This window comes from Alligator sinensis, unplaced genomic scaffold, assembly GCF_000455745.1.
Source record: "Alligator sinensis unplaced genomic scaffold, ASM45574v1 scaffold481_1, whole genome shotgun sequence".
Lineage (NCBI taxonomy): Eukaryota > Metazoa > Chordata > Crocodylia > Alligatoridae > Alligator > Alligator sinensis.
Genome location: NW_005842201.1, coordinates 939,370 through 967,156, shown reverse-complemented (window position 1 = coordinate 967,156; position 27,787 = coordinate 939,370). Strand labels below are relative to the sequence as shown.

The 27,787-nt window shown below is 42.3% G+C and overlaps 1 protein-coding gene across 8 annotated transcripts in view; it reads right to left on the bottom strand.

Annotated features, from left to right (window-relative positions):
* Positions 1-2,127: 2,127 nt before the first annotated feature.
* The window catches only part of CD36 (CD36 molecule), a 108,808-nt gene continuing 83,148 nt past the window's right edge, over positions 2,128-27,787 (bottom strand). For all 8 annotated transcript variants that reach the window (XM_025207607.1, XM_025207608.1, XM_025207605.1 and 5 more), the window contains 10 exons: positions 25,450-25,629; positions 24,233-24,324; positions 21,547-21,593; positions 18,335-18,404; positions 16,035-16,222; positions 12,934-13,052; positions 10,906-10,979; positions 9,481-9,535; positions 7,938-8,102; positions 2,128-5,989 (listed from right to left, as the gene is read on the bottom strand). In XM_025207607.1, the coding sequence (XP_025063392.1) occupies positions 7,938-8,102; positions 9,481-9,535; positions 10,906-10,979; positions 12,934-13,052; positions 16,035-16,222; positions 18,335-18,404; positions 21,547-21,593; positions 24,233-24,324; positions 25,450-25,629 (990 nt within the window). In that variant the 3' untranslated portion in view covers positions 2,128-5,989. The remainder of the gene's footprint in view (positions 5,990-7,937; positions 8,103-9,480; positions 9,536-10,905; positions 10,980-12,933; positions 13,053-16,034; positions 16,223-18,334; positions 18,405-21,546; positions 21,594-24,232; positions 24,325-25,449; positions 25,630-27,787) is intronic.

Below are 27,787 nucleotides of genomic sequence, written 5' to 3'. Positions count from 1 at the left end.
GACCTCAATTAAGGACGGACAAAACCTCAGGAGATTATCTAGTCCAACCCCCTGCTCAGAACAGGACCATTCCCAACTAGATCATCCCAGCCAAAGCTTTGTTGATCCAGGTTTTGAAAACCTCCAAGGATGGAGCTTCCACCACCTCTCTGAGTAACCTCTTCCAGTGTTTTACTGCCCTCCTACTGAAAAAATTCTTCCTAATATCTAACCTAAACTTTCGTTGCTGCAACTTGAGACCATTGCTCCTTGTTCTGTCATGACAGAACAACCTAGCCCCATCTTCTTTCGAACCCCCTTCAGGTAGTTGAAGGCTGCTCTTAAGTTCCCTCTCAGTCTCCTCTTTTCTAGACTAAATAAGCCCAGTTTCCTCAGCCTTCCCTCATAAATCATGTCCTCCAGCCCCTCACCATTTTTGTTGCCCTCTGCTGGACTCTCTTCGATTTGTTCACATCCTTTCTGTAGTGAGGGGCCAAAACTGAACACAGTACTCCAGATGTGGCCTCACCAGTGATGAATAGAGGGGAACAATCACTTTTCTTGACTTAATGGTAACACACCTACCAATGCAGCATAGTATGCCATTAGTCTTCATGGCAACAAGGGCACACTGCTGGCTCATATTCAGCTTATTGTCCACTGTAACCCCCAGGTACTTTTCTGCAGATCTGCTGCCCAGCCAGTCAGCCCCCTGCCTGTACTGGTGCATGGGATTGTTCTGTCCTAACTGCAGAATTATGCACTTGTTCTTTTTGAGCCTCATGTGATATCTTGGCCCAATTCTCCCATTTGTCTAGGTCACTCTAAATCCTAGCTCAACCATCCAGCGTATCTACTACTCCCCCCAGCTTGGTGTCATCTGCAAACTTGCTGAGGGTGCACTCTGTGACATTTTCCACGTTGTTGATGAAGACATTAAACAAAATTGGCCCAGGACTGACCCCTGGGGCACTCCACTTGATCCTGGCTGTCAACTAGACATGGAACCATTAATTATTACTCTCTAAGCACAATGCTCCAGCCAGTTTTCTATTCACCTTATAGTCCATTCATCCAGCCTATAATTCCTTAGCTTGCCTGTGAGAATGTTGTGGGAGACTGTATCAAAAGCCTTTCTAAAATCAAGGTATATCACATCCACCAGTCTCCATATATCTACAGAGCCTGCCATCTCAACATAGAAGGAAATCAGGTGGGCCAGGCATGACTTGCTCCTCGTGAATCCATGCTGACTGTTCCTAATCACCTTCTTCTCCTTCAACTGCTTATAAACGGATTGATTCCTTGGAAATCTGCTTCATGAATTTTCCAGGGACTGATGTGAGGCTGACTGGTCTGTAGTTCCCTGGATCCTCCTTTTTCCTTTACTTAAAAATAGGCACTGTTTGCCCTTTTCCAATCATCCGGGACCTCTCCTGATCACCATAAGTTTTCAAAGATGAGGGCCGATAGCTCTGCAATCACATTAGCCAATTCCCTTACCACCCTTGGGTGCATCCCATCTGACCCCATGGACTTGTACACGTGCAGTTTTTCTAAACAGTCTCCAATCTGTTCTTTCACCACTGTTGGCTACTCCCCTCCTCCCCAAACTCTGCTGCCTGATGCAGTAGCCTGGGAGCTGACCTTGCCTGTGAAGACTGAGGCAAAATAGGCATTGAGCACTTCAGCCTTTTCTGCATCTTCTGTCATAAGGCTGCCTCCCCCATTCAGTAAGGGACCCACACTTTCCCTGATCCTCCTCTTGCTACTGACATACTTGTAGAAACCCTTCATGTTACCCTTCACATCCCTTGCTAGATGTAACTCCAATTGCGCTTTGGCCTTCCTGACTTCACCCCTGCATGCCTGAGCAATGCTCTTATACTCTTTCCTAGCTATTTGTCCAAGTTTCCACTTCTTATAAGCATCCTTTTTCTGATTTAGTTTACTGAAGAGTCCCCTGCTAAGACAAATTGGTGTTCTGCCATACTTGCTAGTCTGCCTGCACATCGGGATATTTGTTCCTGCACTCTCACTAATGAGCTTGAAAAAAGCTTGGACAAAATCTCTTTTGTGTATCAGTGTGTAACTCCAGGCCCCAGAGAAAAGACAACATGTTCAAAACAGTAAGAAAAAAGGAGATCATTACCCAACATGAAAAGCTTTATTAATCCTCAAACACATACAGTTCTGAAAGTAGGTGTCTATAACATTTTTTAAGTATTTTCTTTTATAAAGCTCAGAAACATTTGTTATAAATGCTTGTTCAGTACAATGGCTTAACAAGGAGGAATGGAGATCTTACTTGTAGATCTTAAATACAAAGGTAATTAATTAAGGTTATCCTATTGTTTTCACTATATTAATACAGAATCCCTGTAAACAATGTTTTAAACCTGTTAATGCATTATCCAAGTGCAGACTAGACGGTGAATATCACCTAATAGTCCAAATCTGCATCGAAACCAATGGGATTCTACACATGACTAAAATTACTTATATTGCATAAGGGATAAGGTTTTCGCAATCATAGTCTGAATTTTCAACCTTTGCTGCAGGACTAAGACAGGAAAATCTGACCTGTTGGCAATGGACAGTCAGCCAATAACTGAAGTGAAATCCACTGTGCAAGGCAATAGCGGTTTTAACATCAGCTGAGTTAAGATTTCACCATTAGCCTTTGGCATGAAAAAGTTAGGTATTGTGCAGTCTTGATGTAGAACAGCAGCAGAGCTGTGCTGATTTCAGCTCAAAAGTAGAGGAGCCAATGAAGCTTACAGATTTGAAGCAACTTTCACGCCTCCATGTTCTTTCCTGCTGGTTAGCTAGCCCTCAGCACAAATTAGAGGCGTGTTAGGGTTGCCTTATATTGCATTAAGCTCTCTACCAGGCTATTCTGGAACAGAAACAAATGTCTGTTTCACAATGAGTGATGAACCAACAGAGAGTAATTAAAAGGCCAACGTTGCACTTTCATGAACCTTGTATAATCATTTATACCTACACTAATTAAAACAAAGTGCGTGTAAAAATGTCATCATCCTGGTCTTTCATCTTGCTCTGAACTGTAGCAACTTTATGGCAGCTAATTCCCCAGCATAAAGTTGCCCTAACCACAGTGGGGATCCTCACCATAAACTATTTTAAATGGATCCTTGAGGATTATAGAACCAGAGTAAGATCTTCTGGGCTACAACCCTCTCCCCACATAGTACGGAGTCATGGCAAGGAAAAAAGGGCATGTGGCCAGAATGCCTCTGTGTCTCAGAAATCCTTGGCTGTCAGAATATCTCTTTGGGATTGTTAGCAACTAACAGTCTAACAACTAACCACTAACCTAGCAACCCCCTCAAAATTGGGATTTGTATCTGGTATCAGGAAGCTAAAGGCACTTTTGTCACCTGTTTCTCCATCCTGAGCCTTTGAGAGCTCCACAAGTGTTTCATTACTCAAGGGTGGACAGAGGCAGCCTAATTGCAATCATTTTGCCCGAATGACTACACAAGGTGAAATCCATGGAAAAGAGATTCAGTGCAAATAGCTTGTAAGCAACATGTTGCCTGTGATTTACTTAAAAAAAAACAATTCATGGAGAATATGTGCATGGGAATAGATTTATGGAAATAAGAATGCAAATGGTTAGCAAAGACAAACAGAGACAAATTGTTCCAGAATCACTTGAGTGATTTCTCATTTGATTAAGCAGCCTGGCTCCATTAATTTCAGACCAGAATTTGGTCCACTATCAGAAATGAATAATTTCGCCAGCTCTAATTATTTGTTACAATGGTCATGTTCAATGTATCACAGGGGCTATTGCTCATTGAGCAGGATCTAACAACTGAAATATATGATAGAATCAGTGTTTTCTCAATAGTTCATAAATAGTCTTGCTTTTTTCTGGCTGTACAGACATGAGGTTGGGATACTGATATCAGATCTCAAAAGATAGATAGATAGATAGATAGATAGATAGATATAGGCTCACTTATCTAATAGGCTTGCTTTTTTCCGCAAGACATACATCTGCGTATCCTACTGTAAAGTTTGGATCAGCCTTGGCTTCATGCTGTATTTTTGTTTAGAAAGGATCTGACCTTTCAGAATATCTTGTCAGTTCTCCTTGACTTCAATGGGAATGGCATATTTCCAAGCGCAGAATGTTCTGAACATACAGTAGCACATCAACCATTTTTCCCTTTCTCATCTTTCTTCCTATCCTCTCTTAGGAAGGAAGATTTTCCTGGCTTAACATCCGTTGCAGAATGTTATGCTAAGGGTTCACCAGATGAAGCTGTGTTTTTGTGAATATTGGCTGATGTAATCATAAATTTAATTTCCTTTGCGATCACCTTTTGAGAGAAAACACCAAATCCTGAGAAGCATTAGTTCATGCAGGTCTCCCTAAGTTCAATGAGTGAATGGGAGTTACAACTGACTTTCTTACTTCAGAGTGAGTTGTAGGTCCCAATTCCACTGAAGTCAATGAAAATACAGCACTGATTTCAGTAGTCATTGGGTCAACCACCAGGATGATACATCCTATTAAAGAGCTGGCTGCACTTGCACAATCACAGTACATGCCCAGTAAGAGAAAGGTTTGTGGCCCCACTCTTTGTCTTTGCATTCCTCTATGTCAGGAAGGGACGGCTGCTAGTGACAGTGCTGGTGTTAGCAGGTCTGCTTTCACTTCTCCAGAGATTGATCCTGCCTATGGATGTGGTAAAGTGGATCATGTTGTCTGACAGGAGGATAGGATAGAAGGATAAGTTGAGATGAAAATGAATTTGCAAGATGAAAGGCAGTTGGTCGAGAAACTGCCAGAAAAAACCAGCAACTAAGATCAAGTAGGAGGGTGCAGTGGATGAAGGTTAGGAATTAGGAGACAGAAAGAGATGGTTAGAAGGGAAGCAATTTTGGATATGGATCTGCCACTGTTAGTGTGCAAATGAACATATATGTGTATTTGAACAGGTGTTCTGTACATACATTGTTTAAAACAATCTTATAGTAGGTCTTTTATTGACATACATATACACGCACACACAGTTAATCACTCTACATAATAAACTTTACATTCATTAAAATTCACACCTCAGACAAGAGGGTAGCAATTCTATTGCAGCAGCTTCCAGTCCTTAAAGGAGTGGAAGGAAAAAATTGCATGTAGCTTACTGAGCACTACATGAGTTTGATGCCATCATCCTCAACCCATGCTCAGGCTAGAACATCAGCAAATGGCTTTCATTCCTATATTTTGCAGTCCCAAGACAAGAAAAGTAGCAAGCTGCATAAATGGTGGAAGGTAGATTGCTCTCTAAATTGGATTTCGCTTTTAACCAATTTAAATGTTATTTTACTATTATGTAACAGAGTTTTATACAAAGGTAGCGATTTCAGGGTATGACTTTGGGCCTCTTTGATGACATGGAAAAAATGTACCTTTGGAAACATTAGCTGTTTCTAGCTGGTAAGATGGATCCTGTATTTTCTTCCCAGCATGAACACCGTGTGCCCCCGGAGGCTGGGGCACGGCAAGCTCCCGCAGGTGGCAGCAGTACTGGTGGTGGTGGGAGCATGGCAGCAGCAAGCGGGGAGTTCCCGTAGGCAGCCACAGCACTGTTTGTGGTGGAGTGGGGGGTGCCGAGCGCCGACCAGTAGTCAGCGGCCACCCACAGACACTATTGGTACCTGCGGCAGCAGCCAACAATGATCGCAGACCACCCGCAGACACCACCAGCATCAGCAGTGAGGGCGGAAGGCCAGCGGCGACTGCCCAAAGGTGCCGCCAACACCAACGGTGCCTTTTCACAGGGGGTGCACCCCCTTGCACCCACGTGCACCTCCTATGCGTTGCCAGTGTTTCCCAGAACAGAAAAGTGAGTTTAGTTCCATGGTGTATTTGTTTGTATAAAGTACATTATGGGATCAGATTACTACAAATCAGTGACAAAATAAACTGTCAGAAATATGACAACTGTTGCCAACCTCAGAAGACCTTTGCTGTCTGTAAAGAAAAAAGATAGTAGTTAATAAACTGTGTATATATGTTCTTCTTACTAAGTAAGAATGACTTAGCAATTTAGGCAAAACAAAGGTGCCTTATAGGGGGCAGAAAATCTGTTCTAATTATATATTATTATCTATTAGGGCTGTGCGAAATTTTGCCGGCTGTTTCGTTCTGACACTGTTTTAAACAATTTTGAGGTCGAAACAGCAAAATCAGAATGAAACAACAGTAGTTGAAATAGACTCAAAATAAAATGAGGCTGGTCGAAATGTTTCAAAAGTTGAAACATTTTGACCATAGGCTGGGGATGGGAAGTCAGTTCAGCTGGGCTGCTTCCCGATACCCTGCACTAGATTGCGCTGGGGCAGGAGGAAGCCCAGCTGCGCAATCTAGCATGGGGCCCTGGGAAGCAGCCTGGCTGGGCTGCCTCCGCCCCCAGCATGATCTAGCATGGGGCCCCGGAAAGCAGCCCAGCTGGGCTGCCTCCACCTCTAGCGTGATGTAGCACTGGGGATGGGAAGTCAGCCCAGCTGGTCTGACTTCCCATCCCCAGCAAAACTCAAAACAGTGTCAGAACAGCCTTTTTGTTTCGATGGAATGGAACAGCTGTTTCGACTCGAAATGAAATTTGAGACAAAACACTGTTCCATCGAACTGTCGAAACACAAGGCAAAATGGAACGGTGCCATTTCGCACAGCCCAATTATCTATGTTGTTTTTTTTCTGTAGAATGCTACTAACCTCAATTATACAATTTTATAGCATTATATAGAAGTTGATATTATTTAGCCCCTCGTTTCCTTCAATTCATTCAAAAAACACATATGTTTTGCTGTTTGTCAATGTTTTACTGTGTCTACATGCATTTGCTACCACTACTTTATTTACTGTGCTATACCCCATTTGTACCTTATTGGACTATTATTTAATCCTATGCTCTGTTATATAATGCCATGACCCAGTAAAACTAATGCAGTTCAATTGTGAAATGATGAAAAAGAAAAAGTTGGAATATTCAAAGTTCTTGTTAGAGCAAGATGCCTAAGTCATAGTGCACAGGAAGTTCACTAGGTCAGGCAGGGACATGCTGCTAAGAGAACCTATTGATCTGCAACTGCAGGGTTTTAAAAGGCATTGTACCTCATAGAAGGGGAGTGGAACAGCCATGGCGGCCACTTCAGTTCTGATCTGTGGAACAGCTCTGGGCAACAGATTATAAAGCCATTTAATAGATTTCATCGATTTCACAGGCATTAGGGCTGGAAGGGACCTCAGAAGATTATCGAGCCCCCTGCCCCAGGGGCAGGAAGTCAGCTGGGGTCAAAGGATCCCAGCAAGATAAATGTCCAAATGTCTCTTAAAGGAGTCCAGAGCAGGTGCTTGCACCACCTCTGGAGGCAGTCTCTTCCAGGCCTTTGTGGCTTGGACAGTAAAGAAGTTCTTCCTTATGTCCAGCCTGAAACAGTCTTGGAGGAGTTTGTGACAATTTGACCTTGTCATCCCTTGGGGCACTCTGGTGAACAGACGTTCCCCCAGACCCTGATGTACACCCCTTATATACTTATAGGCAGCCACCAGGTCCCCCTAAGCCTACATTTCTCCAGTCTGAAGAGTCCCATGAGTCTGACCCTTTTGACTGCTTGAAAATAAGGCACTGCTTTTCAAGTCTTCCAGTTCCCATGGTCTAATCTTGTATGAAACTAAAAGCATTGATAACATCCTGCCTGATTAGTGACATGAGTTGAATTTGCAACATGAGCTGAAAAATGTTGTGACTGTTTCAAGGGAAACACCTAAAATAAAACTGACAGGATAAATGTCTGGCTGAATTAGAATGCAGAATTCAAGGAACACTAAATACTTAATATCCACTAAAGAATTCTAGGGCCCAGATCCTGAAGTCTTTACTGAAGGAAAGTTCCCATTGCAGTCAATATCTACTTACTTATTTTAATTTCTTTGATCTGTATACAAAATATGAGATCATGAATGCCAGGAACATCACAGAACCAGCAATGATTAATCCTATCTGCAGTATATTGAGCATGTTGATTCGAGAGGTCACTTTTGATCTGAACATTTCCGCTTTGTCATCACCAATAATAGCTGTCTGAAACAATGCAAGAGCAACATCATTTATGAACAAATTATACAGTACCTTTCTCACTAAATGCATATTCATGTGTGATCAGTTCTATGATTTTAGCTTGTATAAGGATTTAAGGACCAGATCCCAACTGGCAAATAAGAAGTCTAAATGAGATTTAGGAATAAGTTGGACCCCAAAATCTTATAAAACTGATTAAGAACTATTATAATCCAGCTGCTGCAAGTCCTATTTAGGCACCCAAATTCATTCAGCATCTCTATTTTGGCCTGAAAAGATCCCGAGGTCACCTAGACTTGAGCTTCTGAACATGCTCAGAAGAAAGCAATATGAGCTAAATCTTGCCCTCCTCCCCACTGGATCAGTTCAGCCTTTGGAATATGCCTAATTCACACCAGCACGGTTAGCACAAACCACATGACAGTGGTCACAGTCACAGGTTACAGTCACTTGGAATAGGTAGTAATGTCACCCACCCTTTTCACAAAAGTTTAATAAGTAAAGCACATGCCAGGAAATGGGAGACCTGGGCTTAAGGCCTTCCTCAGCCTGAGGAGGTATAACACTTTTAGAGTGCCCTAACCATTAGGGTATAGAATAGGCTGGGTTGCCTACAATCTCCACAACTTCAGTTGAAGCTACACCATTGTGCAGAAAGTCATAAAAGATTCATAGGATAAGGAGGAGCATGACACAGTAGCCCACTGAGTAGAGCACTCCCTTAGAAGGGGAGACACCCGGGGTTCTGGTCCCCGCTTCCAAGATTTCCATCTCTCAGGGGAGTGCCCTCCACATGGGCTACAAGTCACAGTTCCTCCTGGGGGATCCTTGGACATTTATGCATTTTATATTAAACAATAGTCTAACTGTTGACACCTCCCTGCTGAGTAAATACATCATCTGGATCATCCACTGAGTAGGAAGCCAGGCTTTTTAACCCAGTCATTCTGGATCACCTTTCTGGAAAAGATGTCTTGATTATGGAGGTAGCTTTAAAAATAATGATCACCTTGCTTCAAGTACTTAAATTTAAGCAATCAAGGCTGACAATGCTATAGAATCAAAGAAAATTGGTGTTGGAAGGGACCTCAGGAAGTCATATAATCCAACCCCCTACTCAAGGCAGGACCAACCCAGCCAAAGCTTTGTCTAGCTGGATCTTTAAAATATCTAAGGATGGTCCACCACCTCTCTGGGTCACTTGTTCCAGTGTTTTACTACCCTCCCAGTGAGAAAATTCTTCATAACATCTAACCTAAACTTCCATTGCTGCAACTTGAGACCATTGCTTCTTGTTCTGCTATAAACCTTTTTTTGGTAAATTCAGACTGTTTCAATGAAAGATAAAATAAAGTAATTAATAGACACAAAATATACTGACCTCATTCAGCCAAAGAAGAGGAAAGATGTAGGGCTTTTTAACTTTGGAAAGAGCTCTGTAATTAAACATATTATTTAAAGTTTGCATCATCATGGTTTTGATTTGGCAATTTCTAACTCCCTCTAACCTTCCACATTTCTGAAAATGTCAAGAAGTATAATTTTTACGTACTTTCATAGAAAACCTTCAGTAAGTTCAAACTGTAGAAAGGCATACGGGTAACTACAGCCATTGTACATATTACATATTCCTCTGTGTCTAGTACTCACTTCCTAAGAAAGTAAATAGCTCTCTCCCCCTCTCTTTCTCTCTACCCCCCCCACCACCTACTCATCTACCTGAACATGATTTTTCCCTTCTACCTTTTGTTCCCTATATACATTTGTTTTTTATGTATTCATCTCTTGCCTCCTATACCCTTTTGGAATGGAGTAGGGTTGTTTTACTATCTTTTTAAGGGTGTGTACAGACACTCAAAAGGGTTTTGATCCCTGTTTTTGGGACTCGATACATGCCTGTGGTTTGTAGGTGCAACCATAGATAATGGATATGTATACAGTGGATGCACATACATTTTTTCCCCATTTGAAAGAGTCCTGATTTTGGAAATATACCAGTTACATAACACGGGAACAAGATTGTATTTACTCACATACTATGTTCACCTTTCCCCCCAAAATTACCTACCCAAAACTGGGGTGAATATTTTAAGTGAGAAAGCTGATTTCTACATCAGAATGGGGCCATGAGGATGCTGGAATAGTTGCTGGAGGGCTGTCTCCATACTGGACTCCTGGCTGCGTGTAGGAGGGTTAGAGTCCACTTCTCAGCATCACTCACACTCTCCTTGCAGCTCGGTAGCTAAAGCTTTAATTCTATCACAGCCACTGTCAAATTGGCAACAGCTGTTGGCTAAGCAGCAAGAGGAGGATGACTGATGCTGAAAATCTCCATGCAGCCAGAATTCAGCCCTGAGTCTTGGATAAACCTTTTCTTCTTCATTCTGCTTTCCCAAAGCAAAGTGCCTGCCCTGTTTAGGAGCATGTGGTATGTGAAGGAATACAGTTGATATGTGTGTGTGTGCCTTATACATGTACAGATGCATGGAAATGTATATGTGTGCATGTGTACAAACATATACACGTGTACATGCATATACACATACGTGTGTAGGATTCATGGATTCTGATGGTTTTGTGAGGGGTGTTGATCATTGTGGTACTGGAGACATGTTGAGACATTTTGCATTTATAATTATCTGAGGTTTACATCCTATTTGCAGTCTGTTGATAGGAGTCTCAAACAAATTCTTGATTTCAACCACTCTTAACAATTATTTTTTAGAGACTGTCACCCTTGCTAGAAGGAAATATAACAAAATACTGTATCTGAATTTTAGAAATTAATGAAAGGGAAAGCACTTACGTGATTTTTGGTGCAGGTTTCACCAGTAAGTTTACTTGAAGCCTTTTGGCAAAATGTAATGTAAAACCAGTTGTCTAAAACCAGAAAGAAAAATAGCCAATGTGAATTCAGTGTTGGCATCACTGACCACTAGAAGCATTTACATGAAATAGGTGCAGCATGACCAGAGGCAGAGTTTTTTGTGAAAAAAGACAAGAAGCGAATCAAGCAAGAGGGAGTATGACCATAGCCTGATGAAACCAGCATCCCCTTGTGATGGGGAAAGTCCTGGATTCAGGACCTGTGATCATTATTCTCTTTAGTCTGATGACTCTTTAATGCAAAATATGTAAGTAGGGATGGTGACAGGGCACTGAACATGAAGCCGTAATACAAAATTATAGAATTTCAGCCTATGACTCAGTCTCACAGAAGCACCTAAGAATGTGAAATAGGTTCAACTATTTCATATTTACTTTAGTAAAATCAGTTTTTCATCCTGATTAAGGACCAGATGAGATATTGAAATCTTAGATTTTCCCACCAGATTTCACAAGCTTTTACTTTATACCAGTTCTGGAGTCAGGTGTTGAAGAGATCTGAAGCTTAAAATAGTGGCTGAGACCAAGACTAATTTTGTAGATATAGGGTGCATCTAAATGCGCTATTAACTTGGAGCAATAACTCCACTTTCCACCACAGTCAGCTACTGCCAGGTGCAGCGTTTACATGTGTGACCAGGACTGCAGCACTTTGAGCCAGGGCAGAGCAGCCCCAGGCTCTGAGTGCCAATGTCGGGCAGTGAAACAACTGGCTGGGGCACATGGGTGCTAAAGTGCAGGGCTAAGCAGCAGGCAGCCCTTGCGCTTTAGCACCCTTGTGCTGCAGCCAGGCCCTGTCACCGTCTATGCATGCTTTTCAGCGGTGTAAATTATTCTTCCATAGGATAGTACTGGCCCCAAAAGTACTCCCGTATGCCAGAGTTAATTAATTAATTCATTGTGCCTTAATACTGGTGCATGTGTAGATTGACTCTTTACTGCAGAGCTAGTTAGTCAACAGTAAAGCATACATGTAGATGCATGTATACAGATTAATCTGCTCTTTTGTTTTATATGTTCAGGTGTTTTTCCACTTTAACCCTCATATTTTTAGAATAGATCTTCTATTCATCCTTGTTCCAATCTATTAAAGCACGTAGAAATGTATTTTAAGATATGAATAGTCCAGCTTAAATCATTCAATGATAACTACTTATATGCTTAAAATTAAATGTGGGCAATGCTGGATTAGAACTGAAGTAAAGGGAAACTTGAGCAAAGTAAAAGTAAAGATATAATAACTATGTTTATGTTGGGAGGGCTTTTATGCCCACTTGACATGGGCATCAGTAGCAAAAGAATGAGGTGACATTTCCCCTCAACAGCAGTAAACTGCAGCTGCTGCTCCTGTGTGCTGCCTGCTGCCAGAGCCTCCAGGGAGAGGTGGGCAGGGGTGTGTGGGAATGACTACTGCAGGTGCAGTCCTGGATAATATATCTCTGTGACATGACTTTACAAAATCAGTGACATTTTGTGGAAAAAAACCCAAAACATTTCCTAAGACAAAGCAAAGATATAAAGAATTGACAGTACAGGGATTTTGTTAAAAGTTAATGTATTCCTATAACATCTTAAACCATTATTTTATTTAAAAAACCCCAAAGTCAAATACTTCACATAAAATAGAACCTAAGCATAGATTTGTGAAAACGAAACCTGTTTGATGAGGCTGTGTAAGACTAATTTTTTTCTGAATTGGTTGATAAGTCAAAATTAAAGGGTGTTTTTAGTAGTCATATTATGAGCCTCTACATGCATCTTGAATACAGATCACCCACAGTTTAAAAATATATCTCATTTGTGACAGTAGTACGCAAGCCCAATCAGAAAAAAAAATATGGACTCCTCTGGTCATCCCTGTGGCTAAAGAACCAGTGCTGTAACTACAGGGCAAAGTGATATCGTGAATGATTATGAAATAGCAAGTAGTAAAGTAACTTTCGCTTACAGGCTCTACATCTAAAAATGTTTCATGTTCATCCTTGTTTGGGCTCAGTCCTTCAATATTTTCTTTTATATCATCACTGGCAAAGAGAAAATGGGGAAGGGTAATAAATACTGGCCTCCCTGTTAAAAAAAGAGAGAGAGACAAGCATATTTAGAACATCAAGATTAATCTGCTTTCTCTTGTAATCCATCATCTGAGGGCATTTTTATGTAACCATATGTTTGTGACAGCCATGCCAAAAATGCACATTCATTATAAAAATATACTAAGCCTGAAGCAGAGAGAGGCCCTGGAGAATCTACAATCCCATTAGAGTGCACACAGACTTTCCATGAGTTCAGAATATGGGCTACAATCTCAGATGGATTCTAGCAGATTTATGTTTAATTAAACCAGCTGAGTGCTTTATCCTCTCCTCATGCACAAAGTTACCACACTACATATATGAAATATCAGAGACTGTGATTTTTGGCATGGGATGCTGATCTTTTTTATTTTTCCTCCAAGGCTAGGGACCAGACTTTACACATAAACCATTTTAAGTGATCAGAAACTAATTTAAACCTGTAACAGAACAGATATGCAGGGTACTGCACTTGGGCAGAAAGAACCAGCAGCATGCCTACAGGCTGGGGATCTCCCTTCTCGTCAGCACAGAGGCAGAAAGAGATCTTGGAGTCATTGTCGATTCCAAGATGAACATGGGCCGCCAATGTGAGGACGCAGTCAGTAAGGCCAACTGCACCTTGTCATGCATCCACAGATGCATCACGAGTAGGTCCAAGGAGGTGATCCTCCCTCTCTATGTGACACTGGTCAGGCCACAGTTGGAGTACTGCGTCCAGTTCTTGGCACTGTACTTCAGGAGGAATGCAAACAGCATCAAGAGGGTCCAGAGGAGGGACACTCGCATGATCAGGGGGCAGCAAGGCAGGCCCTATGAGGAGAGGCTACGAGACCTGAACCTGTTCAGCCTCCACAAGAGAAGGCTGAGGGGGGATCTAGTAACCATCTATAAACTTCCCAAGGGAAACCAGAGGGGAGTGGGTGAGACCCTGTTCCCCCGAGCACCTCCCAGAGTAACAAGGACTAACGGTCACAAGTTGATTGAGAGTAGGTTCAGGCTAGACATCAGGAGGTGCTACTTCACAGTCAGGATCTGGAACCAGCTTCCAAGGGAAGTGGTGCTGGCTCCTACCTTGGGGGTCTTTAAAAGGAGGCTTGACAATTACCTAGCTGGAGTCATATGAGCCCAGTATTCAATCCTGCCCAGGCAGGGGGTCAGACTTGATGATCTGCTAAGGTTCCTTCCAACCCTACATCTATGAACCTATGAACCTATGAACCAGTTTGAAAACAGCTGAAACTGGTTTGAGATAAACCTGGATGACTGTAATATCAGACTTGATTGATTTGGGTCAAACCAGTTTATGCACTGTCTATCCCAGACCCCTTGCTGGTTTAAGTTAAAACAGACTCCCCCAGCATCCTATCATGCTCTCTGGGCTGGGCAGGGCTCTCTGCTCCGCAGCACAGCTGGCCCTCCCCTCTGCTCCCCGGCTGGAGCTCCAGCAGACACTGCAGGCATCTGCCTGGCTTCCCCCAACTTCCCCCTCCCCTCAACACTCCCTGCTAACCAGGCTTTCCCCCCTCCCCTCTGCCTCACACAGACACCACTCAGCATTAGCTAGCAGGCCATGTGCTGCCTATGTCCGTGCTGTGGGAGATAGGACCAAGGCAGAGTCAGCAGGTAAGTGGTAATGTTCCTCTGCTCCTTCCTTGGAAAAGCTTTTTTAAAAGAGCTTGAACCAATGGAGAGAGGCTGTTATTTTCTTGTTTTCTAAATGAGCTGATAAACACTGAGTTAAGGGTGATAAGCACAGTGTTAGCAACTGCCTGCTGAGCTGCTCAGGTGGTGGGGGGAAAGCCCTCCCTAATCAGAGCATCCTGCCAGGGCCTGCCCACACCCTCCCCCCCTGCAGCTCAGCACTCCGAAAGGGAAGGGAGGGCTGTTTTAGCAACCCCCTTCCCCACCCCTCCCGGCTTCTAGCTTGAGCCACTGCAGGCATTTGCCTGCATTTTTTAGTCCAGAGGGGATATCTTTACAATTACAAACTGATTCAGGCTAGGCAGGTTAGACCAGCCTGCAAAGATTGAATGAATTCAGGCTCAGGCATTTTGAATGTCTGTCCCTAGCCCAGAGGACTGAATATGGAAATGGTACTGAAACTTCCACCTCTATCTACTGATTAATGTATTGCCTCATCTTGACCTGTACTTTTTGAATTTGTGCCATAATCAAACCTAGCCCCATCATCATAGTATGTGTCTGATCCTCAATGTGTGTATAACACACAGGCATGCACACACACAGAGGCTTTATATATTGTATATGATACTTCTCCACCTTTCTTGGATTTTGTAGAAAAATATAAATAAATACTAGCCAATTGCCCATCAAGAATGACTGGAAGGAGGGGGTGGGAGGGGGCTAGGATGGAGACCCACCTCCTAATGTCCCATGCTGCTGCTGTTCTGCCTCAGCTTCGGAATCATTGTGGTGCTCCCCCATGCTTGGAGCACTCTGATTGGCTGTTTCCATCAGCACAAATAAAGTGTTACAGACAGACAGACAGATTTAGGCTTTTATAATATTAGATGTGTATAGATCTAATATTATATTTTATAGATATTAGATATGTATAGATCTAATATTATAATATTAGATACACACACACACATATATATATATCTATAATGTGTGTGTGTGTGTGTGTGTGTATATATATATATATATATATATATATATATATATATATATATATATACACACACACACACACACTATATATATATATATATATATAATGTATTTATTTATTTTTCCTACAAAATCCAAGCAAGGAGGGGAAGTATCATCACCCTTTGAGGGTAGAAGTAACAAAAGTAATAAGTGAAGTGTCCAAATTCACATAAGAAATCTGTGATACAGACCAGGGTTAAACACAGATCTCTTTTCCCCCAGAGAAGTAACTTTACTACAAGACTTTTCTTTCTACCAGTTCATATGACTCGTTTAGATTAATACCATCCTACTATACCTGCTTTGCAGGAGCTAATGTCTAGGGCTCCCGCAGATGTACAGTTATTTGATATACCACGATCGGTGCAGAAACACAAATTATCTGGATTTACAAGGGGAGATGCAAATGCTGCACTAGGAACAGTAAAACGGTAGAGGCGGATCCCCTTCACAACCTGGTCACTCGTGAAGATGCCGTAGATGGACCTAAATATAAAAGAAAAAAAATGTGTTTCATATGCTTCCTGTTTTGATGGCTAACATATCTAAAACATTATAGGAATTCCCTGCCTGTCTTTCCCTTGAAATGATACGGTAACTCCTAAGAGTTGTTTCAGTGACTCCAGGCTCCCTTAGAATACCTTAGCAGTTACAGACTTCCACAAACAAAGAGCAAGAGTGCTTTATATTTTTATGAAAGTAAGATGAGTAGAGGGGATTAAATAAATAAATAAAACACACAAGCACACACAAAAATACACTTGTATAAGTGTAAGAAAAACTTATTCTGTAGCCTGTATCGATAATTATTGCCATGGTGGACCATTTCAAGTTTTTCAGTACTACTTCAGTCTGATGCTACATGGGAGAAGTTTTACCAGTCTACATGTATAGTGGGTTTTTAAATTTTTTTGGTAACACTGGATACCGTAAGAGCTGCCATACTGAGTCACACCAAAGGTCCATCTAACCTAGTATCCTGGTTCCAATGAGGACAAGTGATGGTTGCTTTATAGGAAGAGTATAAAAACAGGGCATGTGTAATGTGATCTACCCCCAGTCACATGCTTCCAGTTATAAGCAGACTTGGGCTTAGGGAAATATGGTATCTGAGGGTATGTCCTTCGCCTTTGTGATTTTTAGACCACATCAATCATTTTTGTACAAGCTAAAGAGTCAAAGTTAACAAACTAACACAGTGTTTAACAAACCAGATAACACAGAAAACAATCTAATGTCTCCAGTCCTAGAAAAAGGTAACTTGCATGAAGGTCTATCCTACAGAGCAATCTATATTGCTTTCCAATTAGATCAGGATTTAAGGACACCTTCATTCTTTAGTAAATTTGAGAACTAAATAAGCAAAAAGAACTAGTCTCTTGAGTCAGCTACATGAAATGTCCTTTGCTGTGATCGGTGGAGTAGACTTCACTTCTGGGATCCAAACTGGTCCATTACCTGAGCTTTATTTCAATTGGAAAACATTAGTCTCTCTTTTTTTAAATATTTTTCAAATAAATTACTTACTTTTAACCTAAGTACAAAACAGCTGCTTGCTGGCACTGACCATAAAAGCTGACTCTGGAAATAAATTTTCCAAAGTAATTAAATTTCTGTATGCTTTAAATTTATTTAGCAATGTTTTAAACAATCCCTCTGGGCCATTCAAGGACATCTTTATAGCAAAAGCAGAAGGAACAGACTGAAAGAAGATCAGCAGTAGAGATATTTTTTATTATTTGGGAAGATATAAAAAATGCCTTGTGAGAAAGCAGTTATGTATTTATCAGTGAAGGCTAAAATTCACCTCTGTGCATATTATCTGCACAAAGTCCATGCAACATTTACTTTCACATAAATACTAAAGTTAGTGCTTAACTAACTCCTCCCACCTTATAATTTAAGGTCCAAATTTATGTTAGGCACTACTAATATAAACAGTCCTTTTGAACTCTCACATCCTGCATTTCCTTTAGATCTTTCAATAAGACCAGTTTTGCATCAGTGAGACACATCAGAGGGTGTTTTTATAGATGCTCTAAAGGTGGGAGGAGGGGTGCTTTAATTACAGTGGCCCCAAAAGCTGCTCTAACTTAAGTGCCAGCCATGCGTCGTGCACCAGTGTCCCTGTGCTTCAAAGTGCCCCTGCTGCCATTTTGAAGCGCAGGGATGCTGGTATATGAGACACGGAGGCTGCTGGAGGCATGCTAATTAGCACACTCCAGCAGACGCGATTAATTGAGTCTACTCCAATGTGCTGTAATTATAGCATGTCAGAGCAGCCTCCCTGCATGTCTACAGGCACCCTGAACTCCAAATGAGTTTCTCCTGATTTACATGACTGTACGGGACCAGGGAAATAAATAAATTACAACCACTTGCTTTTTAAGACTAATAAAGGTGGAAGAATCAGGGTCTAATTAGGAAATGAGCAACACAAAAGATTTAGTATTTACTTTAAGGTTGAAAGTTTGTATACTGACTTCAGTGATCTGACATCAAGCAGAAAAAAATCAGCAGCAGTCTTACATGAGTTTTTTGAAGAACATACTTAAGAAACTCTTGTGAAATAGAGATATCCACTAGATTTTCACTTACCTGCAAATATCAGAGGAAAAGAAACGCAGTACTGAATCTTTCTTAACAAAGGGAGGAAATGATGACCCATCTGTCAATGAAGCAAAATAAGAGATGGGATTTGAAAACAGTTCAACTTGTATTATATAAGCTTGCTAGCAACACAGCACTTTTCCATGATTTCTTCCATTCACTTGTGACAAAAAACAACAAGTGTAGTACTGATGGACAAAGGGATTTCTTGGAGTTAAGTAGTGGCAGCTATTCTGTAGAGAAGACCAAGTCCTTTTTCACATTACAAGTCCAAATGGGAACCCTCTTTGAAGTCTCCAGTATAAAAATCCTTTCATTTTAAATTTGGCAGATGTGATGTATGGGCAGCAGGTAAAATTATTAATCAACAGGAAGTCATGAGGTCATTTCAAATACATAGGGAATGTAAGATATGTCTGTACACCACATCCTCGGTGCTTATGAGGACAATTGTTCCTGTAAGCCCTGGCTACCTGGCATGTGCCAGATACAGAAATGCAGTAATGAAGTTGATCCAGGTAGCTAGGTGCTCTCTCAGCCACTCTCATGACCACTGTCTTCAGCCTATGTAACAGAGGGGCATGGTGCCCCCAGAGGGAAGACTTGGGACAAAAGAGCATGAGCAGGTGGGCTGGGCACGCTCAAGTACGAATGTCCCAGGCAGCTCCAGGGTTTATGCAGTCCAAAGGCTTCACATCTGTTTTTCAGAAATGATTAAATTGAACTAGAGAGTTGAGTGCTCAGTGCTTATAAAAATCCTACCTTTAGGATTTTTCCTTTGCTCTTATTTGCTTAATGTCCCTACCACAATTGCACTGAAGATTGCTCTTGACCAACACCATGTTATAATCAACTCTAACTGGTACTTTGGATCCTACAACAGTTTCTAGTTTGTTTCTTATACTGTACTGATAGCCAAGGTAACTGAAAGCTTTTGTGATATCAGTGCATCCTCAGGCTAGCTGAAAAAAAGTATGGTGAATTGCTTCCAAGTTATCACTTGCCCTCGGCAGGGATATTTTCCTCATATAAAACCACAGAGATGTGCTATTCCTAAATCTTCACAATCTGGAAAATTAGCTTCCAACTGCTGACTCGCTTTCCAATCCTGTGTGAAAATATTGCCTATAGTGGGCATGTCTACATGAGATGGTACATTGCCCTAGTGAGGCGCTATGGTGACGTAGCTCATCACTACGGTGATGTAGCATCATTGGGCACAAATTGTGACACTGGTACTATGTCGCCGTAGCGACAAGCTACATTGCCATAGCTGATTGCTACGGCAATGTAGAGTCTAAAAATAACCATGTGCTTGCCGGGACTGCACACTACTGTGAGGTGCTACACAGTCATTTAGTACTTGCTTTAGCATGTGTTTTAGCAAGTACTAAATGACTGCACAGGGGCAAATGCAGTCAGGGGCGCATGCAGACATAACTAGTATTTACTTGCTATCTAACCACTTATTTTCATCAGGAAAAGGAAGGCCCAGAAGTCCACAGGATAAGAACAAATCCTCACATCCTGACAGGGTGTTTGTGTCCTGTTAACTCTCTAGACTTGTATTCTCTGCTCAGCAACTCTTATGAATGTTCGTGTTGTAAAAAAATTGTTATTCACAAAATGGTCTTGGTTTATTCACTCAGATTTGTACCTTGTACCCTGGCACAAATTCTGGTTGCCAGAGAATTTCTATAGCCTACAGGCTTGTCATTCTAGTTGCCTTAAGAAAAGGAAAAAAGTGAAAAATGAAATGGCAGAGAATGTGATAAAGGATTCAAAATAAATTTCTAAAAAATCCCAGAACATAAGGGGCTGCTTTGCCCAAGGTAAAGAATCACTAGGTTGGAGCGTATTGAAGAATCTATCCTACAAGACTCCATCTTCAAGAGATGCCCAAACTCTGGTACTTTCACACCAGAATCAGCTAATGTCTTCACTGTATCATAAGGAGAAAGGTCTATGGGAGCTAGCACTTTACAGTACAAAAAAACCTGTTTGTTTTTCATATCCTCAGGCTTAAGGCCTTTTGGGAAGAGGATAGTTAGTTCACATAACATAAAATGAACTGTTTCAAGTTTGTTGTGTCCTCTGGAGTTGTTGCTAGGATGGAGTCCCACAGGGTTCATTTCTTGGCCCTCTGTTCTTTACGATCTCTGTTCTCCCTTTTAGTCATCCTGCTTCTGCTCTCCTTTTTATCTATTTTAATCTACCAAGATAACATACAGCTGTACATACATTTTGATATTGCCATGTTCATCTTCACTGCTTATTTTGACCAAGTATATGTGTAGCTTCATTTCAACTTCCTTCACCCACCTCAAAGAAAGAAGTGTTTCTCATCCTTATATGTACTCCTGTCTTCTCCCTCGATATCCATGACTGAGATTATAGATACACAAACATGTTACCATAAAGTAAGCTATGCTGTGAATTTAATGCGTCAGATATTCCATAGTAACTGCTCTCATGTGTGCTCTTCTGCGGAGATACATGCATGGAAGCTTAGCCCATTTTAATAGAGGGAAAAGCTACTTTCCATTTATAGTGAAACAAGAGCATCGGCACAAGCACTTATGAGAGAATAGTGCATGTCACTTCACGGCAACATGTTTGTATGCCCATCCCCTCAGACCCCATTTGTCTCTACCTCCCATGTCTACAACACTACTATTCTTGTACCAGCCTTCACCATGGCTTCTGCAATCTCAGGCTCACTGGATTTCTCCAGTGTGAAAAGCAGCAAGAAGATTACCCTGACCCTTGCACCAGTCCTTTAGCTTTATTAAGAATCAATTCAAAATGGATTTTAAAGCTCTCCATTGGCTTACCTCAGCCAAGCTCTTGCCTCCCAATGTATTTTCTACTGTTCCAAGTGAGAGCCTTTGCCACTGCTTCTGGAGCTCCTTATCTTCCCATATCAAACACTTGGTAAGCACATAATTTAGGTCTGGACAGGATTTTGGGACATATCATATTCAGAAGGTGCACACAAAAAAATAAATCACTATTCTATTGTACTATGCAGATAATAGGAAAAGTATGTTGGAGTCTTTCTGCATCTGCTTTGGTAAGAGGGGAATTCTTTATATGCAGAATACAAAAAAAAGTTTAAGGTATTTCATTTCAACTTTCCATCACACCAGTATCAGAAAAATCATTCGCATTTTTTACACGTAAAAGACATATAGGCTCACCTGTTCCATTGACCAAGTCACAATGACCTTCCCAGTACGAAAGATTTCTTTAATAAAAAAAAGGTTGTTGGTTATTCAGTGTCTTGTGTAATACAATCTACTTCTTTACCCAATTAACTACATATGTTGCTTTAGTCCCTATACTAGCCCCATTCATCAACAAGGACACAGAAAAGCTCATGGAAGTGATGCTAATGCTGTGCCATGCCTTCTCAAATAACATCAATACAAGACATGTTGGTCTCTCACTGTCTCATCTCACTTTTTCAGGACTTGGTAAACTCTGGGGCTGCGTCCAGTATGTGGCACCACAGACCCATTTGTGGCACCTCACATACAGGTGTTCCCTGTGCTGCTACCTTGCAGCCAGAGGGAGGGAGGGGTTGGCCCCGGGAGATCCCAGGGTCAAGAAAACCCACACCAAAAACAGCAGGGCAATGCACATGGCAGCAGTATGCACCATCCCAAACTGGAGCCTGGCCAGGCAGAACCACACCCTGGCTGCTGACCAGGCTTCCTGGCATTGCTGCAGCTCTGGGAAGCCCCCAGGATCCCAGGTAAGGTTGCTGGGGCCAGCACAGTGCTGTTGGCCAGCACAGGGCCAGCCTCTCCTACTCCACCCAGGGTAACCTGCCACGCTCCAGCGTGTGTGTGGCATAGGCATTTCCTAGGGACAAGTAGCAGCACTGCAAGGTGTGCCACTGCTTCTTGTTTCCGGGAAAACAAAAGTCCGTGCTTGTCTGGACACGGCCTAGTTCTTCCTATTGACTTAGGAGTTTTAACTTGGTGCAGAATCTAAATGTTTCCTCATATTAATATGGTGAGAAAAAAATGCCATTATGTCAGTGCTATGGAGAGGAAGACATGTCCTGACTGGTAAAAAAACAGTAGACACAGACATGGATTGAAGGATTTAAAACCAAGAACGAGACTTAGCCACATCTCTCCCACTGAAATCAATGAGAGTTATGAGGCTAAACCCCTAGGCAGCTTTGAACATTTCATTTGTGGTATATGGCCCTGATCCAATAAAGCATTTGACCACTTGGCTACTCATTTACCTAAAGTGATAGTTTATGTCCTTTGTTGAAGCAGAGCCCATGCAGCTATGGACCTGAACAATACTTCCAGTATTGAGTCCCCTACTTGCTACAAAGACACCTGCTGCTTTGATTTTCAGTTCTGATGTCTAATATTCCAGAGTATGTCACTCTGCTTGCTCTCCCACAGAAATGTTGACCCTGATTGTTCTCTAGTACACACCCAGGCTATGGATAGACATTGTAAATAAACCTGTATAAGTGATTGGAAACTGGTTCAAATCTGTAACATGACAGAAGTTCAGGTCACATAAACTGTCATATTCCAAAATGGCCAAAATGGGCTTAAGATAAACCTAGGTGGATGTATAATCAGTGGGTGGGCTAGCCTTGGCCCAAGCTGTCTGCTCTAGACGAGCAGGGAGGCTTGCTTTGGCACCCCCAGACTTCTGGTCTAGGCCACTGTAGGCATGTGACTGCATTTCCAAAATCAAAAGTGAATTTATGTTCATTTGCTTATCAGTTCAATCTATGCAGCATAGACTAACCTGTGAGGACTGAATAAATTCAGCCTCAGGCTTTTTAGCTGTCTGTACTTAGCCCCACTGATGTCTCCTAGGTCTAATGTAAGTGTTTGGAGGAAAGAACACTCTGGAGTTGTTCTTGTTTGTTTGCTGTTTCTGTTCATTGGAAAGGGATGTAATCTTTAATATATATGCCAAAAAAATTATGTTTTAATTTTGTGAATGGGGAAAAACCCTAAAGAAGTATAATGAATTCTCCTTCTCAGAAAGAAGAAAAATAAAAGGTTGTATGGACACATAGAGAATTCCAGTGTAATAAAAAGGAAATCTTAAAGCATATTTTTGGAAGTTTCAAGACCATTTTTATCCAAGTGCTATTGAACACAGTGGCAAATATTTTTTTCCCCAGCATTGCCAGGATATTTTTAACATCTTAACTTATCTTAAACAGGGATAGAGTGTATAGATTTACATCTATGTTCCAAACGTGTTTCTACTAAAAACATGTCCTTTTCTACATAAAATATGAAAATTATCTATGAAACCAAATGAAACATTTTTTTTTTCCAGCTTGCCAGGTAATCTAAATGATGCTTACATCAGCTACTGCTCTGGTAACTCACTATGAGAAAGCCTGAGAGGGAATTTTGTTTTGACAGTAATACAATAATACATTTTGATGTCATATTTCAGAATGGATGAGTGCCACCTTGACTTTCTAACTTAAATGGTCCTATGAAATGGTCCTTTTTTCAGTGCATCAAAATTTGGGAAGAAGTGTGAACTTATTTTGGCTGCCTTATCTGCCTAGGGTTCTATCATATCTTATAATACTAGTGATATAGGGAATGGGATTAAAGGCATTTGGTTACAAGGGAAAAGAGGAACAACTACTTGACTACAATATCCATACCTGTCTTAAGTGCAAGACAGAAACAGAGTCAGTTGTGAAACTGAGTCAGCTAAGAGCTATGGTTCTACCAATAATAATCCAGATGTCAGTGATGTCAATGGAAATTTTACCATTGATTGTAACTCATACTGAATCTGCCCCATTTTCTCCTTCATAGAGCTGTGTCTTGAAAATGTGCCCATTTTTCTTACAAAAAATGCTTATGGTACCTTTTGTTTTTATAGGAATCAATTATTGCAGTCTTGCTTATGTCATCCTTCCCATTATAAACTCTGTAGGATCCATCAGATGTTCCATTATACTGTAAGACACAAGAACAGACAATAACAGTTTGAGTATTTTTGTTCCAAACGTTTCAATGAGACCTTATATGAATACATCTTTCTTTATTGTTTTTATTCTCAATGTCCTGCTGACTGTGCAAATGTCGGATGTAGGTTTTTCTCCTTATGAATTTTATTGGCATGGAGGTTGCAATGTTTGGAATAAACCTTGATAATGATAACAGCAGAAGGGAACTCAGGATTTGATTCAGAAGAAAAGCCTGAACTTGCCTCGGCATGTGCATATCTGAACAGTCATATTAATTTAACTAAGATGGATGTCACTAAGTAAGCCGTTTGCTTAAGAGATTTGCTGAATTGGGGCCCAAGGGCACACAGGCCCAGTTGTGGGGGAAGATGGTGTAATGTTTTCTTCTTGCTTAAGCATCATCTGGGAAAGATTACAATGAAGTGCTAAAGGAAGTGCTAGAATGTGAATCTCTTCTCTTACCCACTGGTACTATTCCAGATGGCAGCTGATTAATCCATATGTTGCCATCTGCTTTGCATACTTGCTGAATATCTGTATTTCTTCCTGTTGCCACACAAAAGCATTCTGGCTACAGCAATGAGCTGCTCTCTCTTGTCCTACAGTTTTTCCTATGAAATATTTGTGTGGTTCAGACCTATACTCTAGTGCCTTTTTGTCTATTTGTTCCCTCCTACACACATGACTGTGCACTTCTGTAACAAAATGGAAGAAAGTGCATTCTCTTGTAGTGATCACAGGCTAGAACACTACTGAGAAACTTCCTGACCCCCATTCTAAGTAAGTGTTATCACAGGCTGTATGCTTGAAATTAAACCCATGTCCAAAGAGCCTCATATCTTCTGTGGAGAGCTATTGACTTCCGCGGGAGCCTGCAAGGAGGTAAGGGCATGTGTGTATGCATATTTTTGCAGGATTGGAACCATGGTCTTTGGGATGGGTTCTCTCAAGTACTTCCATTGATTTTATCTATTTGTTCCTTGTTTAACCCTCCTATGAGGTAATGCAAATATCTGTGTGTGAAGGTTTTTTTTTTAAGAGGTACCATATCCTTACCTAGCAGGTCCCTTTCCACAGAATGTTAATTGAACATTTTCTCCTGGATCTTACTTACAGGGTAGAAGACACCAAGTGTTGAGTCCAGAGGGAAGGGGACTTTCTCCAAGAATGGATCCTTATAGCCCCACAGTATTTCTTTCACAGTTCTGTTCTGCAGCATGGCTGAATTGGAAGCCTTGATCCAAGTGTTTAGCAGTAATTGAATGAAAGTGTTTGTATACAGGGCAGGGGCAGCCTGAAATATTATAACAACAATGACAATAATAACAGTGGTAATTATAATTAGTATTAGTAGTAATAGTAGTGATAATAATAGTAATAATGATGATGATGATACTAATATAATAAAAGCCTTACCACCTCTGTCTGTCTGTAATGCTCTGGGCCAACTGCATGTGCGAGGTCTTATGACAGCCAGCCAAACAGGCAGAAGTGGAGGTGGGGGCGGAGGCATTCGGGAACAGGCCATGCTCCCCACTGAGGGACACGTGGTGGGACTGCCTGTGTGGGGGGCATGGTGTGTGGCCATGCGGGGGGGGGTGCGACCGCAGGGTGCCATGGAGGGAGTGGGCAGGGGAGGCACAGGCAGTCCCTGCCAGCTGCAGCACACACACCCCTACCCATTCCCTGCACAGCACTCTGTGACTGCGTGCCACTCCCCTCACCACACACCATGCCCCCCCACATGGCTGCAATTCATGCCCACCGCCCGTGATGGCAAGCCGGGAATGGGGAGCATGGCACATGATGACAGGGTGCTGTGAGGGCAGTGGGCAGAGGGGAGTTGGCAGCACCTGCTGACTGCAGCACGTGGCCGCGGGGTGAGGCACACTTCCCAGGCCCACCCCCTGTGCAGCACCCTGCAGCCGTGTACCACACACCCCCTGCACACCACACCATCTCTTAGGAGCACCCACTAGCTGCAGGTGATGGGCCATGCAGTGGGGGCAGGGTACATGGCTGCAGGGTGCTGTGCAGAGTGGGGCCACATGTGGGGAGCACCTGCTGGCTGCAGGCCACAGGGGAGGGACATAGCAAGGTGGGTGTGGTGCACACCTGAGGACAGCTCCAAGAGAAGATGGTGGGTGGGCATAGGCAGCGCCCGCCAGCTGCAGCATATGGCCACAGGGCGGGATGCCTTCCTCACGCCCACACCCTGAATGGCACTCTGCGGCCACACGCCATGCCACTCCCTGTGCCTCATGACCCCCCCACCCCGGAGTCTTCACCAGCTGTGGCCACAGGGTGCACAGGATGTGGGGAGGGGGATGCGGCTGCAGGGTCCCGTGAGTGGTGCGGGCATGGGGGGCATGGGTAGCACCTGCCAGCTATAGCTGTGTCCCACCCTGCCTACTCCCTGTGCAGCTCCCTATGGATGCACAGTCCTCTCCCCATGCACAACACTCTCCACACACCTTACCACACCATGTGCCCACCACACAGCCACGTGCCACATCCCCCCATGTGCCCTGTGCCACAGCCATGTGCTACCCTGCCCCCTGCACAGCCTTGAGCCACACCCCATCATGTGCAGAGCAGCAGGGAAGGGGGTGGAGCAGGGCTAGACCCAGAGCAGCAGGAGGAGCAGGACATGACCCAGAGTAGTGGCGGGAGGGGCGGGGAGTGGGGCAAGACCCAGAGCAGTGGTGGGAGTGGTAGGAGCAGGGCTGGACCCAGAGCAGTGGGGGGAGGGCATGGACTAGACACTGGTCTCTGTCCCTGCCCCACCCTCCAAATTCATGACGGGCATTTTACTAGTAGTACAAATAATAAAGATACATACAAACAATCTCATCATCATCAACAAGAACACTGTGGAAACACTCAGTGCCAAAAGCATAGAAATCTAATAATTTGTCCTAGCTGTCCCAGTTCAGTATAACTCCAAGACCACTACTTCTATTTCTCCATTACAATAAAGTCTTCTAGTATAAATAGGAGGATTATGTGTCACCAAAATTTAAGCAAAACATCTGCTTAAACACTGATGTTAAAGAAATGACCAATTACCACTAAACAGCAACAACGACAGTAGCATAGTACTTACATTTTGGGGGGTGAGATCTGATTTCCCTGGGGGTTTTAGACAAAAAAAAATCCCTTTTTTTTGGAAAAAAATGTATCCTTTTTTCATTGGTTCTTATTCTAAATTAGAGATACACTGTCTTTTTAATACACAAACAGTTCAGGCAGACAAAAACAAGTAGAGAACTACTCTATGGATCAGGTCCCATGTTGCTTGGACAAAATACTTTTGTTAAAAGAACGGTGATCTCAATAGGACTGGTTGACTCAGGGGACAGGGTGGCCTCACTGGCACTAATTGGAACCATTGTTAGCAGCAGTGGCAGGGAGGCCAAGTATAGAATAGGCATGGGAGTTAGTCCAGTCTT